Source organism: Cannabis sativa, chromosome 4 (assembly GCF_029168945.1).
Source record: "Cannabis sativa cultivar Pink pepper isolate KNU-18-1 chromosome 4, ASM2916894v1, whole genome shotgun sequence".
NCBI lineage: Eukaryota > Viridiplantae > Streptophyta > Magnoliopsida > Rosales > Cannabaceae > Cannabis > Cannabis sativa.
The window spans coordinates 5,892,864-5,907,589 of NC_083604.1; the positions used below are offsets into that span (position 1 = coordinate 5,892,864).

Sequence of the window (14,726 nt, forward strand, 5' to 3'; positions counted from 1 at the left end):
AGAGAATCAAAGAAAATACAACTCCTTTTAAATAATGAGCTTTTAATCAAAAGACATTCGATCTCCATTGTGGGTTTTACACCGCGTTTGTTTTAGTGAGTAATCCTCCCTAATGGAGGAACGTTCATTAGCAATTTCGCACCGTTTAACCTCGCATGATAAGTAGTTTGTAAGTGTTTTGTATGGTATGGATCACCCTAATGGTGGCGACCATACTTGACTTGCAAATTATGAAACAATGGTGGAAGCTCATAAGATAGAATTGCCTTGACTCTCGCCTAAACGGGACAACGCTGAATTCCAATCTTGATCGAATAAAAGGTTGCTAGAATGGTTATCATTTTAGATGAGCTGACAACTCTATTCAATGGATGATGCTTTGACTCTCGCCTAAACGGGACACTGTATCAGTTTGTTGAAAAACCTTGGAAATTATTTAGGATTGTATGTTTTAGTATTTTCACTTGTCATTCCTACTTGCTATATGCTTATAATTTCTGAATTGTGTATGAATTTATATTGAACCATGTTATTTTCTGTTATTAAGTTGTAGTTTAATTTCGAATCTTCATTGTTGGTCCAACATGTTTGTTTATCTAATGAGATAAATCCCTAGTGGATTTTCACCATTAGACATACATAATAGTGTTAGATCTCGAAAGATAAATATTGTATATGCGACATCTAGCTGTTCATCAATTGATGACACCTTAGACTAGTATTTTTACAATATGAAACAAGAAGATTACATAAATAAGATTACTTTGTCTTTCGCTAATCGAAGCATCGTTGGATTCTTATTTATAAACGAAATTATCCTAATTCCTCTTAGCTTATTCATTTCGAATTAGCTCAATAATATATCATTGGATGAATGGTCTATAAATCATTTCATGTCATTAAATTTTCTCTTAAGAAATTAAATGACGCATATGATTATAATCCCGAAATTCTATTCCCAATTGATATAAATCCTCAATCTTAGAAATCTCCTACTTGTATGGGCAAATCTGACTTAGAGTTTGTATTAGTAGTGGTGGTCCAAGAAAGAATTACTCATTATATTTGGTTGAATTTAAGTCTTTGACTTTAATTTTAGAATCCAAACAGAAATTTTCTTATATTTCTAATTCCAGAATACAATACAGTTACACTTTCTCAAGTGTTTAATATCCATCTTCTATTAATGGATTAAAACTGTATGGAATATGAGTTAGGTATTCTGTGACCAGGATCCACTTGCAGTATTCTAAGAACTCTTTGATGTAACTAAACCTATGACACTACCACATTTTTTTTAATCTATGGCATTTGTATCTTGTTCATAGTGGATTTGACAAGATCAATCTCTGCAAAGAGTTAATATGCCTATATCCACTGAAAGTAGTTCATCTCATTCGCAGATGGATGTACATTCAGGGGTGGATATGAGTTTTTCGTTGTATTCTTAAAACGATAACTCTAGATTATACCTTTTAGCAAGAAATTTGAAATGTTTGAAAAATTTCATTAATTTCTAGCAATGGTTAAAACCATTAAGGTAAGTGGTTAAAGATCTTGTGAACTGATAGGGGTGGAGAAATAGTTAGTAGATATGCAGTTCAAAGATCATTAAATTGTTTTTTGAATTATATCCAAACTTACCTCCCCAGAAATTTCGAGTTGCATGTTGATGATTAGTTACTAGTCGTTGCCTAATTCCTTCTATGGTAATACAATTTCAGAATGATGTAATGGTTGTATACTTAATGTAAATCATTACTAGATTCATGGATGACCTAATCAAAATCTTATGAAAAGCTAGAACTGTTAACCATGGTTTCTTAGCTATTCTAAGTGATTAGGGGTGGACCATCCCATTGTCAATAGATAAGAAAGTGTTTGTTCAAACAAATACTACTTTTCTAAGAAAATGACTAAGTCTGAAAAACAAGTAGCAAATAAAGGAGATATTTAATTCTTGATTCCAAAAGTGTTCTATCATCTTATATAACATATGATGATCCCACTGCCTCTGTTGTCTTATCACAACCGAAGAGATCAATACCATTTAGTTTTTCTTAGACATAATTCACGGTGCCTTGTCGTAGTGGGAGAGTTTCTAGGAACTCACCTTCTTATGACTTGGGAGACACTAGTGATTAATATCCATTGTGAGTTTAAACAAATAATGGATTGTCAAGATAAGAAACTAAGAAGAAAGCCAATAGAACTATGGTTTAATCCATTCACATGGAGTAACCTAAAGTTTTCTATTACAAGGACATAAAAGGAAATTTTCGTTTATAAGTCTATTTAATGGACTTAACAAACTTCATGTTCCTAGTATTATAGGTTTGAGTTTATATAAACCTATGGCTTGTGGTATACCTGGTAATTATTTACTCTAATGCAAGCAACTTACTTTAGTAAGATGCCGAAGCATTTTCTTTCAAATGGCAATCTATAGAAGCTTCACAACTTCTTAGGTATATTTTTTTTTATCTAAGGAAAAGTCTTAACTATTCCAGAAAAGATAAAGCCATGAAAGAATTTCTTATATCAACAGTGAGAGGTCTTAGATATGCTTTTGTATGCCTTAGACCAGACACCTGCTGTTGAGTGGGAGTAATGAGTAGGTATCAGATTAATCCAGGAGAAGAACATTGGAAGACAATTAAGTAAATCCTAAGATTAAGAAGAGGAACTATATGTTAGTCTATAAGGGTGTGTTTAAAACTCTTAGACTACACCATATCAGATTTCGAAATTTGCCTTTGTGCTAGTAAATCTTTCTGATAAGATGGTGGTTACTCTGGGGGTGGAATAGTGATTTTGGAGAAGTGTAAAAACCTATCTGAAGTCTCTAGGTCTACCAGAAAGGGATTGAATGTTAAAGCTGCAGGAAAGGTACTTATTCAGTCTAAGGAAAGTTCTATACATTTTTGGCATCATTCCAAATTGCCTTAAACTACTAGTGTTAATTTCCTGATTAACCAAAAGTAGTTGCCAAAGATATAGAATCCAGTATCCCAAGAGAGTAGACATATAGAGAGGAATTTCACATTATCAATGATTTTGTGATTAAGGAAGAGTAATAGTGGAGGAAAGGTTGTGGTTAATTCAACCTTTCAGATCCTATTACGAGGAGTTTACTACTACTACACTTGATTTGTATATCAAGGTGTTGAGATTATTTGAAACGCATTTTTTTGTTTTATATTAGTGCAAGTGGGAGTTTGTTGGGTTTTATGCCCTAAATAAAACTCATTTCAATATAATCAGATTTACTTATTAATATAGATCAGAAATAACATTTAATGTTGCATGGTTCACATGATTTATTTCATGATTATATGTACATAATGTATAAATTCATCTGAAACCCTTTTCACATACTTGATCCTGTTTATTGTGCTGTCAACACATTGGAATGTAAACATGACTATGTGAATAAAGTTTCCTAGATTTATCAGACATAGGGTTTTACTGATATGATAATCTACAACAGAGTTTACTTGCATTTGGAGAAGTGCTATGTTCTTTCCAGAGCATTGGTTAAAGTAAAGCTCAGGTTGGATGCATGGAGTATGCATCGGAAGGGACCGATATTGAACTTTGACTTAGATTTATTAAACTTACCGTAATATCTATTCAAGTTAATATCACCTAGTTGATCCTAGATCAAATGATCTTAATCCTGTTATGATTAGGCTCAATCTTGAAAGGCTATTCGTGTTCCTTGAATTGTTAGTTAAGCCTGCTTTTAGGTCAGGGTGATACGTACTTTTTGGGAACATGGTAGTGCAATTGAGTGGGAGCGCTAGCATAAACATGGAATCTATAGCTTCTATCTGGCGAATAGTAAGCAAAGGATGATCACCTTCGAGCTTGACCAAACGAAAATAAATGGTGGAGATCTCATTTTACATAAGCTGAAATATCATTTATACGGGGTCAAGTGTTTTAAGGATAAAATACATAGTAGGGTGTTACGGTAATCTAATCCCTTTACTGTGTAGATCATTCATATAGAGGATAATTGATCACATTAGGATTATAACAATGGATAACTAATGATGTGTCTATATGGTGGAACATATAGAGCATTCTATATACTGAGAGTGCAATTCTAAGTTCTATGCGTGGATTCAACGAAGAATTAATAAGTTAGTGAATTTTAGTGCTAAATTCTTGATCTACTTATTGGAAGCTCGGTTATATAGACCCATGGTCCCCCCACTAGTTGAGATAATATTGCTTGTAAGACTCATGTAATTGGTTTTGATTAATCAATTATAATTCTCAAATTAGACTATGTCTATTTGTGAATTTTTCACTAAGTAAGGGCGAAATTGTAAAGAAAGAGTTTATAGGGGCATATTTGTTAATTATGATACTTTCTATGGTTCAATTAATAAATATGATAAATGACAATATTATTTAATAATTATTTATAGTTATTAAATAGTTAGAATTGGCATTTAAATGGTTGAATTAGGAAATTGGCATTTTTGAGAAAATCAGATACAAAAGGTGTTAAAATTGCAAAATTGCAAAAAGCAAGGCCCAATCCATTAAGTGTATGGCCGGCCACCTTAGTGAGTATTTTAAGTTGATTTTTTCATTATTTTAATGCCAAATAATTCAAATATAACCCTAGTGGAATGCTATAAATAGATAGTGAAGGCTTCAGGAAAATTACACTTTTTCTTCAGACTTCTTCTGATTCAAAAAAACCTGAGCTTTTTCTCTCCCTATCTTTAGCTGCCACTTCTTCTTTCTCTTCCCTCTTGATAATTTCGAAATCCTTAGTGTATGAGTAGTGCCCACACACATCAAGTGATACCTCAATCATAGTGAGGAAGATCGTGAAGAAAGATCATCAGCAAAGGAGTTTCAGCATTAAAGATTCAGAGAAAGAGATCCAGGTTCAGATATTGATAATGCTCTGCTACAGAAAGGAATCAAGGGCTAGATATCTGAACGGAAGGAGTCATTATATTCCGCTGCACCCAATGTTAGGTTTCCTAAACTTTATATGTGTTTAATTTATCGTTTTAGAAAGTTCTTATTTAGGATGTTAATAAACATACTTGTGAGTAGATCTAAGATCCTGGTAAAATAATTTCCAACATTCATAACCTATCTTCGTTTCAATGTTTATTCAAATGTTTATCCTAAATTGATTTATCCATTTCGAGTGCTCACTTTTTAATTTCCAACTCCATGAGTGAAATCTTTAGCCATGAATAAATATTTTCAATGACCTGTGAGGTCAATGGAGTTGAGACTTTCACTTGGTACATTTTTTTGAAAGTATTTATGTGCTATGGTTTGTGGTAAGAAGGTTCAGGTTTGGTGCACACACTCACAACTCTAGATTTATTTAAAGTAATTTTGATAACTTTTACCGGCTTGTTACTAACATTTTGCTTAAAAAATTTGTGTCATTTTAAAAAAAAAAATTGACCTAAAAATATTATTTTGACATAATTTCTTTTCGCTTGAATTGCTAGAGACTAGCAATAAGCTAGTTGGGGGTTATGATTAAGGCTCAAATTTGTATATTTTTAGTCATTAATTATGCATATTAAATTAATATAAATTAAATATTTTATAGTTTGAATGATAAATTTATGGAAATATTTAATTTATTCTAATTTTTATGTTATTTGTCATATTTGAGTAAATTGGTCTACATCATATGCATAATATACATAGTTTCTATATACATTGATTAATCACTTTGTGGACTTCTACACGGACTTACGGTTATGGGCTCATTCAAAACAAAAGGCATAGCCTTCATTCATACATTGATAAGGTCTCAAAGAACATTATCCAAGCCCAAAGAATTGATTCAAAATAGGAACGTGGGCCATTATCCATTTCTCCTAATGCATTTCTTTCGGCAGCCGAGAAATGCCCAGAAGCCACCACGTGTCTCACCTTTGTACCACCTGACCTCTCATCAGCCCTCTCAATCAAATTAATGCAAAAAGAAAGTGGTCCATGTCTCACATTTTCACCAGCTTTTTGTGCCATTTACTCCACTAAGGGCCCGTTTGGTTGGTGGTAATGGGCCAGAAAGGAAAGGAATGGAATACTAATGGGCCTGATTATTTTGTTTGGTTGAAAAATAACAATTTTGGAATAGAATTCCATAGTAATGCTATTCCTCCAAACTAATGGAATTGCTATTCCATTTTTTATTTGGTGGAATTATAATGGGAAATTTTCATGAGGCACCTAAATTTGGAAATTATTTACAAAAATAACTTTGTTTTTGTGAGTAGAATGGATTTTTACATATCATACCTTTTTTTCTATCTTAATATCAAATATACCTTACTCAATCTAATAAGCTATTTCTTTGCCTTTTATACATATTTAATAACATTTTTTTTTTCATATGTAGTATTTGAAATCTCACACCTACCTCATATATATCTTTAATGGTTTTTTATTTTCTTTCTATATATGTATTTTTGAAATGACTATAGTATTTGTTAGTGGCCATTTAATTCACAAAAATATATAAATATACCCACAAGTGACAATTTAATTCACAAAAATATATAAGCATATACAAAATTCATTGCCAATAAATTATTAGGCTCTGTTTCAAAAAGAAATAAAAATATTAGGCTAAGTAAAACGTAACATACTTTATTGAAAGAAAAATGTATGACGTAACATACAAGTTAGTTTAGTTGCAATTTGGCTTAAGATACATTTAAGTCATTTTTTTCAAAATTTTTTTATGTAGCAACACATTTGCTACTTTAGTTTTTACAAGTTAGTTTAAATTCATTATTAATAATGCACATCTTTTGAATGTCAATAAAATACTAATTGGTTACTTTTTATAAAATAATCTACTTTAAAATAAAAATATCTCACTTGTATAATTTTTAATTTTTAAATTTGTTACCTTTAAAATTATATGTTTATTTGTGTATTATATTATGTTATTTAAGATACTTTTAAGTTACTTTATTTTTCTTTTTTATGTAACAACATTTATGTTACCTTAATTTTATTTAAGAAATTAGTGCACATATAAGTTTTATAAATTAGTTTAAATTCATTACAAATAATGCATATTTTTAAGACTTTTTTAATTAATTTTAGTTTTAGATTAAGTTTAGGGAAATTACCTCATATACTATTTTTTAACTTTTTTTTTTTTTTTTTTTTTTTTTTTTTTTTTTTATAAATTTACGGTTTGGGTTTCTAAAGTTGTTTCTCCGGTGGTCTCTATGTGGATTGCTATACGAATTTTGGTTACGATTTAGGTTGCTCTGTTAGTTGCAATATGGGTTTCTACGTAGAATTCCGTAAAAAAGCAGAAAAAAAAAACTGTTTTAAAATGTAAAAATGAAAAAACCTCTTAATTTTATTTATCTCATATAAATTTTAGTTACATTTCAATTATATTTATTCTTATTATTTATTATACTTTATGTTATATTTTTTTAGTAACATTTATGCTATTTTTAAACATATTTAATAAATCAAAATAAATGAATAAGTTACAATAAAATAAGTGGTTAAATATTATATATATATATTATAGTATTTGTTTTAGTAATTAGTTATTTCAAAATAATATTTTAGTATTTTGCTTTGCAAATTATATTATAGTATCTTAATATTATTAAGATACATTTTTAGTAACCTTTAGTTTTATTGTAGAAACTAATTATAAAATGGGGAATTATCTCATATACTATTTTTTAACTTTTTTTCTTCTTTCAAATTTATGGTTTAGGTTGTTTCGGTAGTTGCTCCAGTAGTTTCTATGTGGGTTGCTATGTAGATTTTGGTTGTGATTTAAGTTGTTTCATTAGTTGCTATGTGGGTTGCTATGTTAATTTCCGTAGAAATACAAAAAAAAAATTATTTTGAAGTGTAAAAATAATATATGGTGATTATACAATATACTCCCTTAAAATGGATGTACTGATGCACTCTCTACTCATTTCGGCATCAAAAAAAAAATTTAATCTAATTTTTTTTCATATTCATGTACGTTATAGTTATTTAAGATATCCTACAAAATTTTAAGAAATTCAAAAAAATTTACAATATAAAAAGTAATATTCAAACAGTTTATTTTACATGCGTATAAAATAAAATAGTCACACGTGCAACACACTGTTTGAACCCTGTTTTTCGGCGTGTTAAACTTTTTCGAATTTTTTAAAATTTTACAGGATGTCTTAAATAACTATAATATACATTACCATAAGAAAAAAATTGACTAAAAATTATTTACGATACTAAAACACATAGAGATGTATCAGTACATTATAAAATTTTCTAATAATATAGATCTATGTATATAAGTGAATAAAAAAGAAAGAAATTTAGCAAAAAAAAAAAAGAAAGACGCTCAAACAAAAAAAAAAAAAAGCAAAACAGAAAAAAGTTTTTAGATTTTAGGTAAAACTTTATATTTACAAAAAAGAAAAATAAAATGAAATTAATGAAACTATTTGTTGGATGCGGTGCACGCACGCTCGCCTGGGTGAATTGACGGCATTCATAATGGGGAGGACGGTATTTGTGTTGCTATGCCACGTTAACGTTATAATTGTAATTAATTTACCTATATTGTATATTAATGAAAAAATCCCAATTATAATGACCAAGCCCAACAAACCCTAACTCTAAAAAGCTGAAGATTAACCATTGTGACCATCTTCTTCCTCTTCTTCGATCGATCGGACTCTGCAAGTGCCGGGGTAGCGTTGCCAGAGGTAACTCCCTCTCTCTCTCTCTCTCCATTCTCTGGTTTGGTGGTGCCGCCATTGTATTATGGTTTTTTGGTTATTTTTGGTTAGTAAGCTTTGCCATAGAAACTTATGACACAGGTTCCTCTAGTTTTCTTCCTTCTTGCGCACCAATCTATATTTGAGTTTCCTCAATCTATATATGAGTTTTGTTTCTACGCTTTCAATACTTTCTGTTTTGGCTCAGTTCTTTTTTTTTGTTCCTTTTCAATTGTGAATCAATTTGTTTGAATTTGTAGATGTTAGGTTACATATGCTTTAGTTTTAAACTCATCATGGGTTATTCAGAATTATAACTTTGGGGTTATCTATCGACAAAACAGAAGCTCTTCCATACTTGTTGATGAGGAGAGTTAAGAGAAACTATAAACAACCATATGTGCATTGGCAACTTTGTCGAATTTGCCTTTTTGTCTCCTAAGTGTGCACAATTGAAGTTTTCTTCATTGTTCACTTTGAGTTTCAGTATTAATTTTGGAGTACTGCAAAATCATAGATTGGTGATCATGGTAGTTGTTAAAAAGGCATGGCTAAGGCTGAAAATTTAGCCCCGGGAGGTGCTAGTAAAAGGAGGGGTAGAACAGGAGTGTTCTTCCTATTATTATTTCACAAATTTTAAGCTGCCAAATATGATTGTCTAAAGTTTCATTTTGGAATTGATAATGTTTTGATTAATGGCAGAAAAAATAGAGAGAAGAATAATAGGTGAGTTCAGAGAGGATTTGATGTACAAAACTTTATATTTGCAATTCATATATTTAAGATTTATATCCCACTTACACACATGTATTTGAATTTGAATTCAGTTGTTGAATTCAGTTATACTGTTTCATTTGGTCCCTACCAATACAACTTCAATAGCTGCACTTTTTGAAATACTGATCAAAGTTAAAATTCCATTGTAGTGTCGCCTGATATCTATAGTATAGGATTTTGTAAAAAATATTCTTCATTACTGTTTCTTTAAAAATTTAATGATAATAGAAGCCTATGAGGGCTTTGGCAAAGGGAAGATGACAGTAGTAATGTGGAATTGTAGAACATGTAATTATTGGCTACTTAGAATAGAGAGGAGTCACCTTTGTTTTGAAAAGAAGGATTTGTAATTATCATAATGAGAAACACCCAAACTTCAAGCTTCTTTGCTCTTTGCCTTTCCAGCTTTTGATTGTTTTTAGTTAAATGAATGTATTGTTAAACTACTTTTTTTTTTTTTCTCTCTCACTGATTTCTTGTTATTTATGCTTGAAAATACTTAATCCTCTTATTAAATCCAATTTCATTTGATCTTTTTCTTATTTTTTGCTTGTGTGGAATTTTGTTTCCTTCATAAGAAAAAAATGTCTCACGCTTCTACTTTAAAACATCAGAAAAAAGTCATGATCTAGGCAAATTTTTGGTGAAGTTAACAGTACTCTGAGGTCATATGGTTTATGTACATCTTTCAACTGGAAAACAATTAGCACAGAATTCAAAGATGTCATATTCTGACTTAATGTAGAGATTGGCATTTTTTTCATCCAATTTAGTTTTTTTTTAGGTTTTCTCATAATCTGATTACACATCAATTAAATCTCATATTATATACATGATGATATAATTTCTTAATGGATTTCTATGTGAGACTATTCTAAAGAATTCTTAATTTTATGATTTTTTTTTTGTTAAACATATATAACATACAACCATATATAACATAGTGTTACTGCCTTGAAAAAGATGAAGATTAGGAAAAGAAAACACATTTAAAATTCATCCAAAAACCAGCTTTTCAATTTCATAAAGATAAAATTAAGTACTAACCACATAGCCATCAGGAGTCCAAGACATAACATCCCACTTAATTGTAATGTTGCCATTTGGATCCAAGGGATCGTATGCAGCTAAACAATATATAAGCCCATGTTTAAGCAAAAACATTCAGAGGCAAAAATCAAATAATTACTTTAAAATTAGCATTTCACTACTGTTATATCACTAGCTAGTTTTCTTTACTAACCTGCATGATGAGAAAACATGAAAACCAACAACAAAGCTTCTAACAGTGAGCTTGTATATTAAAAGGGCATTTCTAGTTTGTTGTATGTATGTATATTTTTTTATTTTTTTTATGTGAGATGATGAGGAATTATTCAGTGGATTGTATGAATAATGGTAAGTTTCTTTTGCTCAATTATTGTCATTGTAGGATAATGGCTCGCTTAACTGTAAGTGAAAGACAAATTTTGAGAAAGAAGAAGATCATAACTCTTTATATGTATTGGATGAATGTGTTGCATGTAGTGCAATGGTTTTTAAAATTATGGGAAAAAATTATTGAACATAGTATTGAATCAAGCTCTTTGGGAAGACAATTATACATACTTGATATTTTTGTCAATAGGCAAATTGTGCACCAAATAGCTTATGAGAGTGATGTCATTTGTTTTGATCAACTTAGGATGAATAGGAAAGCATTTAGCACTTTATGCATAATGCTTGAAACTAGTGGTGGGTTAAAAGCATCTAAATATTTACAAGTAGATGAACAAGTGGCTATGTTTTTACATGTAATTGCTCATCATGTGAAAAATAGAGTCGTTAGATTTCGATTAATGAGATCGGGTGAGACAATTAGCAAATATTTTCATAATGTGTTACATTCAATCATTTGGCTACATGGAGAGTTATTGAAAAGACCTGAACCTGTTCTTGAAAATTCAACAGATGAGAGGTGGAAATGGTTCAAGGTATAATATATTTCTTGAATTTCTTGAATTAAAATGGTTTAGGTGGAAATGGTTTGTTTGTTTGAAATACTAATGAAAAAAACTTTGTTTGTTTGTTTGTTTATTTTTGTTTGAGTTGTGTATTTATTTATTTATTTATTATTTGTAATCTTCTCTTTTTTAAAATTATAATTGTTTTGCTAACTTGGTAGAGACATTAGTTTCTAACTCAAACTTGGGTGCTTCAGAGGATTCAAATGAGTTAGTATTTGGATGAAATTCAAATTTATGATAATTTTCTTCATGAATATTGAACATAGTCATTTATTCGCGATTTAGTTCTACCGACGCTATTCTCTCATTGTTTGCGACTATGGCTACTGCCTTTCACGAATATATTATATGCCTTGATGTTATGTTGGTAATGTTGTCGATTTCATTATGTTAATATTTGTTGTATAGGGAGAAAAATGGCGGAAGAGGAGGCAAAGGCTTTATCCTACATACCAGAAACAATATTGAAGAAGAGGAAAACCAATGAAGAAGTAGCCCTTAGGAGGAAAGCCCAATTGGAGCTCAGGAAACACGCTAGTAAGAAAGATAAGAAGGAGTATATCAAAAAGCCCGAGGAATTTGTCAAAGAGTTTCGCTACAGGGTAGGCAACATTAATATATATATATATATTTGTACTTGTATAAAGATGTTCTAATTGCAAGCGTAGTTGTTTAGATTGATATGTATTCCGAAAAACATATTGTTTGTTCGAGATTTAGATGGAAAATGCTTAACAGTTATGAATTTGGTTTTTTCTATGTATTTCGAAACACTTGTGTTTTATTTGGGATGAGAATCATTGTTAAACTTGCTCTGGTGTCTTTAAATTATCAAACTTTATTAAGGTATAATACACATTCAGGTTTTGTTAGTTGCTGTCTGATTCAGTTAGCTCTTTATATCCAAAAACAACTACACTTATGTACTTTAAGCATCATTTTTCTTTTTAATCAGTTTTGAACCATCTATTTCTACTGCACGAGTGATAACCAGAGGGATGCAAATTATATTTTAGGTGTGTCTTTTGCTGTGTACCAAGCTGTAGGTGGGTTTTTTCCCCAAAAATGGATCATGGAAATAGAATGACCTATAACAGCTACAATACATTAGAATTGTTGATGACCTAGATCATGAAATGACTTTTCTTGCTTGATTGGCTTATTGAGTAATATTCTTACATGCTATTTCTATTTAGGAGGTGGACCTTGTTAGGATGAGACACAGGTTAAAGAAAAAGAGGCCAGAGTTGGCGACTCCAAAGTCGAAGCTCCTTTTCATCATCCGCATACAAGGGTAGGTTTTCAACATATTTGTATGAATTTCTTGTCTGGCTTTCTATTGACAATTGTCTTCTGTTTATATCATTTGTCTTTGTCTAGAACAAATGACATGCATCCAGCAGTTAGGAAGACCCTTTACAACCTGAGGTTGAGGAAAGTGTTCAGTGCTGTCTTTGTGAAAGTGAATGCTTCAGTAATTGAAAAATTACAAAGGGTGGAACCCTATGTTACTTATGGGTATGTGACTAGACTTCTTCATTGCTATTTGGTTGTATTATTTTTGATGTTAAACTATGCTGCAATCTCTGTTTACTGTTTCAATGATACTTTTTACACCTTTGAAGGTATCCTAACCTCAAGAATGTGAAGGAACTGATTCACAAGAAAGGCTTTGGAAACGTAGCCAAGCAGAGGGTACCTCTTACGGATAACAATGTTATTGAGCAGGTATTCAATTGCTTAATATTTATAAATATATGTTGGATCATCTACATTAAAACACAATTTCTAACTTTCACCATATCTTCTTATTTGGCAGGCACTTGGGCAACATGGAATTCTTTGCATAGAAGATCTTGTGCATGAAATTGCTAATGTTGGTCCTCATTTTAAGGAGGTTGCTCATTTTCTATACCCCTTTATGCTCAACAAGCCACAAGGGGGTTTAAAAGGGATAAAGAAAGTCTACAAGGACGGAGGAGAATCTGGCAATCGTGAGGATCACATCAATGAGCTAATAGACAAGATGAATTAGAATGCAGAGAACATTATGGAAATATTTTTGTACCTTTCGGCTAGATGGTCCATTTTATTTTCTTTTTTATGCTAAGAATGTCACTAGTATTGTAATTTTCCTTGAAACTATTTAAAGTAGTAAAATCGTGGTGTTACTCGTACGTATAATTCTGTTGTTCACACGAAGTTTTGATCAAGTTGTGTTCGTTTCATATGTGCACGCATTTACTTTTTCTTTTCCATGGTACCCTAATAACCATGTAGTTCTGCAGAACAATCTGACATATACGTGTGATCATGACTCATTCACTGTATATTGACAATAAAAGAGAAATAATATTACCAAAGTTTGGAAGTTGTATTTTGGTGGGAAAAGAAAATGTAGGTAAAAAATTAAATGTGGAGAATAAAAAATAAAATCATTTTTTCCTATTTGTATGAAATTTTTTGTTTTTTTTTTGAGTACATATGAAACTTTTTGTTGATTTTTTTTTTTTCATATTTTTTCTTACATTTTTTTAACATTTTTTCTTTCACCACTAAAATCTAACTTCCAAATATTAGTGGGTCTTTTTTTACTGATTTATAACACACTATACCTAGCTTTTACACTACTCGTGTTGTACATTTATAAAATCATTAAATATTATGATTTTTTCTTTATAAATAAATACAAAATTGAAATGGTATGACAATCTTAATTTCGTGTTTTATAGTATATTATACTTTTATTTAAGAAAAGAAGTCCTAAAAGTTACAAATTTGATGGGTTTTTATACCATTTCTGTAAAAATATAGTTTTTTTTCAAAATAATTATTTTATGAGAAAAATTTAAGAAAAAGTTGAAAAATATAAGAAAACCAAATAAAGTAACCTTAAGGTAACTAGATGGGTAACTTTTATACTATTTTTCTCATATTTTATAATTTCTTTTTAAATTTTCCTATAAAATAACTTAACTCTTTTGAAAAAGAAAGACATATTTTTACAAACTTATAACTAGGGCTGTGCATTTAACCCGGTGGGCCGACCAACCCGGCCAACCCAACCCGAAAATGGGCCGAAAAACCCAACCCATATGAGGCCGAAGTCCAATCGGTGAATAATATGCCAACCCGTCATTTATTGGGTCGGAATGGGGTTTAAATTTATTTGGGCCGATGAACC

At 30.5% G+C, this 14,726-nt stretch overlaps 1 protein-coding gene across 1 annotated transcript; it reads left to right on the top strand.

The window, feature by feature from the left end:
* Positions 1 to 8,566: 8,566 nt before the first annotated feature.
* On the top strand, positions 8,567 to 13,719 carry LOC115713539 (large ribosomal subunit protein uL30z). Its single transcript, XM_030642022.2, has 6 exons — positions 8,567 to 8,747; positions 11,951 to 12,144; positions 12,739 to 12,836; positions 12,923 to 13,060; positions 13,168 to 13,270; positions 13,362 to 13,719. The coding sequence occupies exons 2-6, from the start codon at positions 11,959 to 11,961 to the stop codon at positions 13,575 to 13,577; spliced, it is 741 nt and encodes a 246-aa protein (XP_030497882.1). The 5' UTR covers positions 8,567 to 8,747; positions 11,951 to 11,958; the 3' UTR covers positions 13,578 to 13,719.
* Positions 13,720 to 14,726: the final 1,007 nt, after the last annotated feature.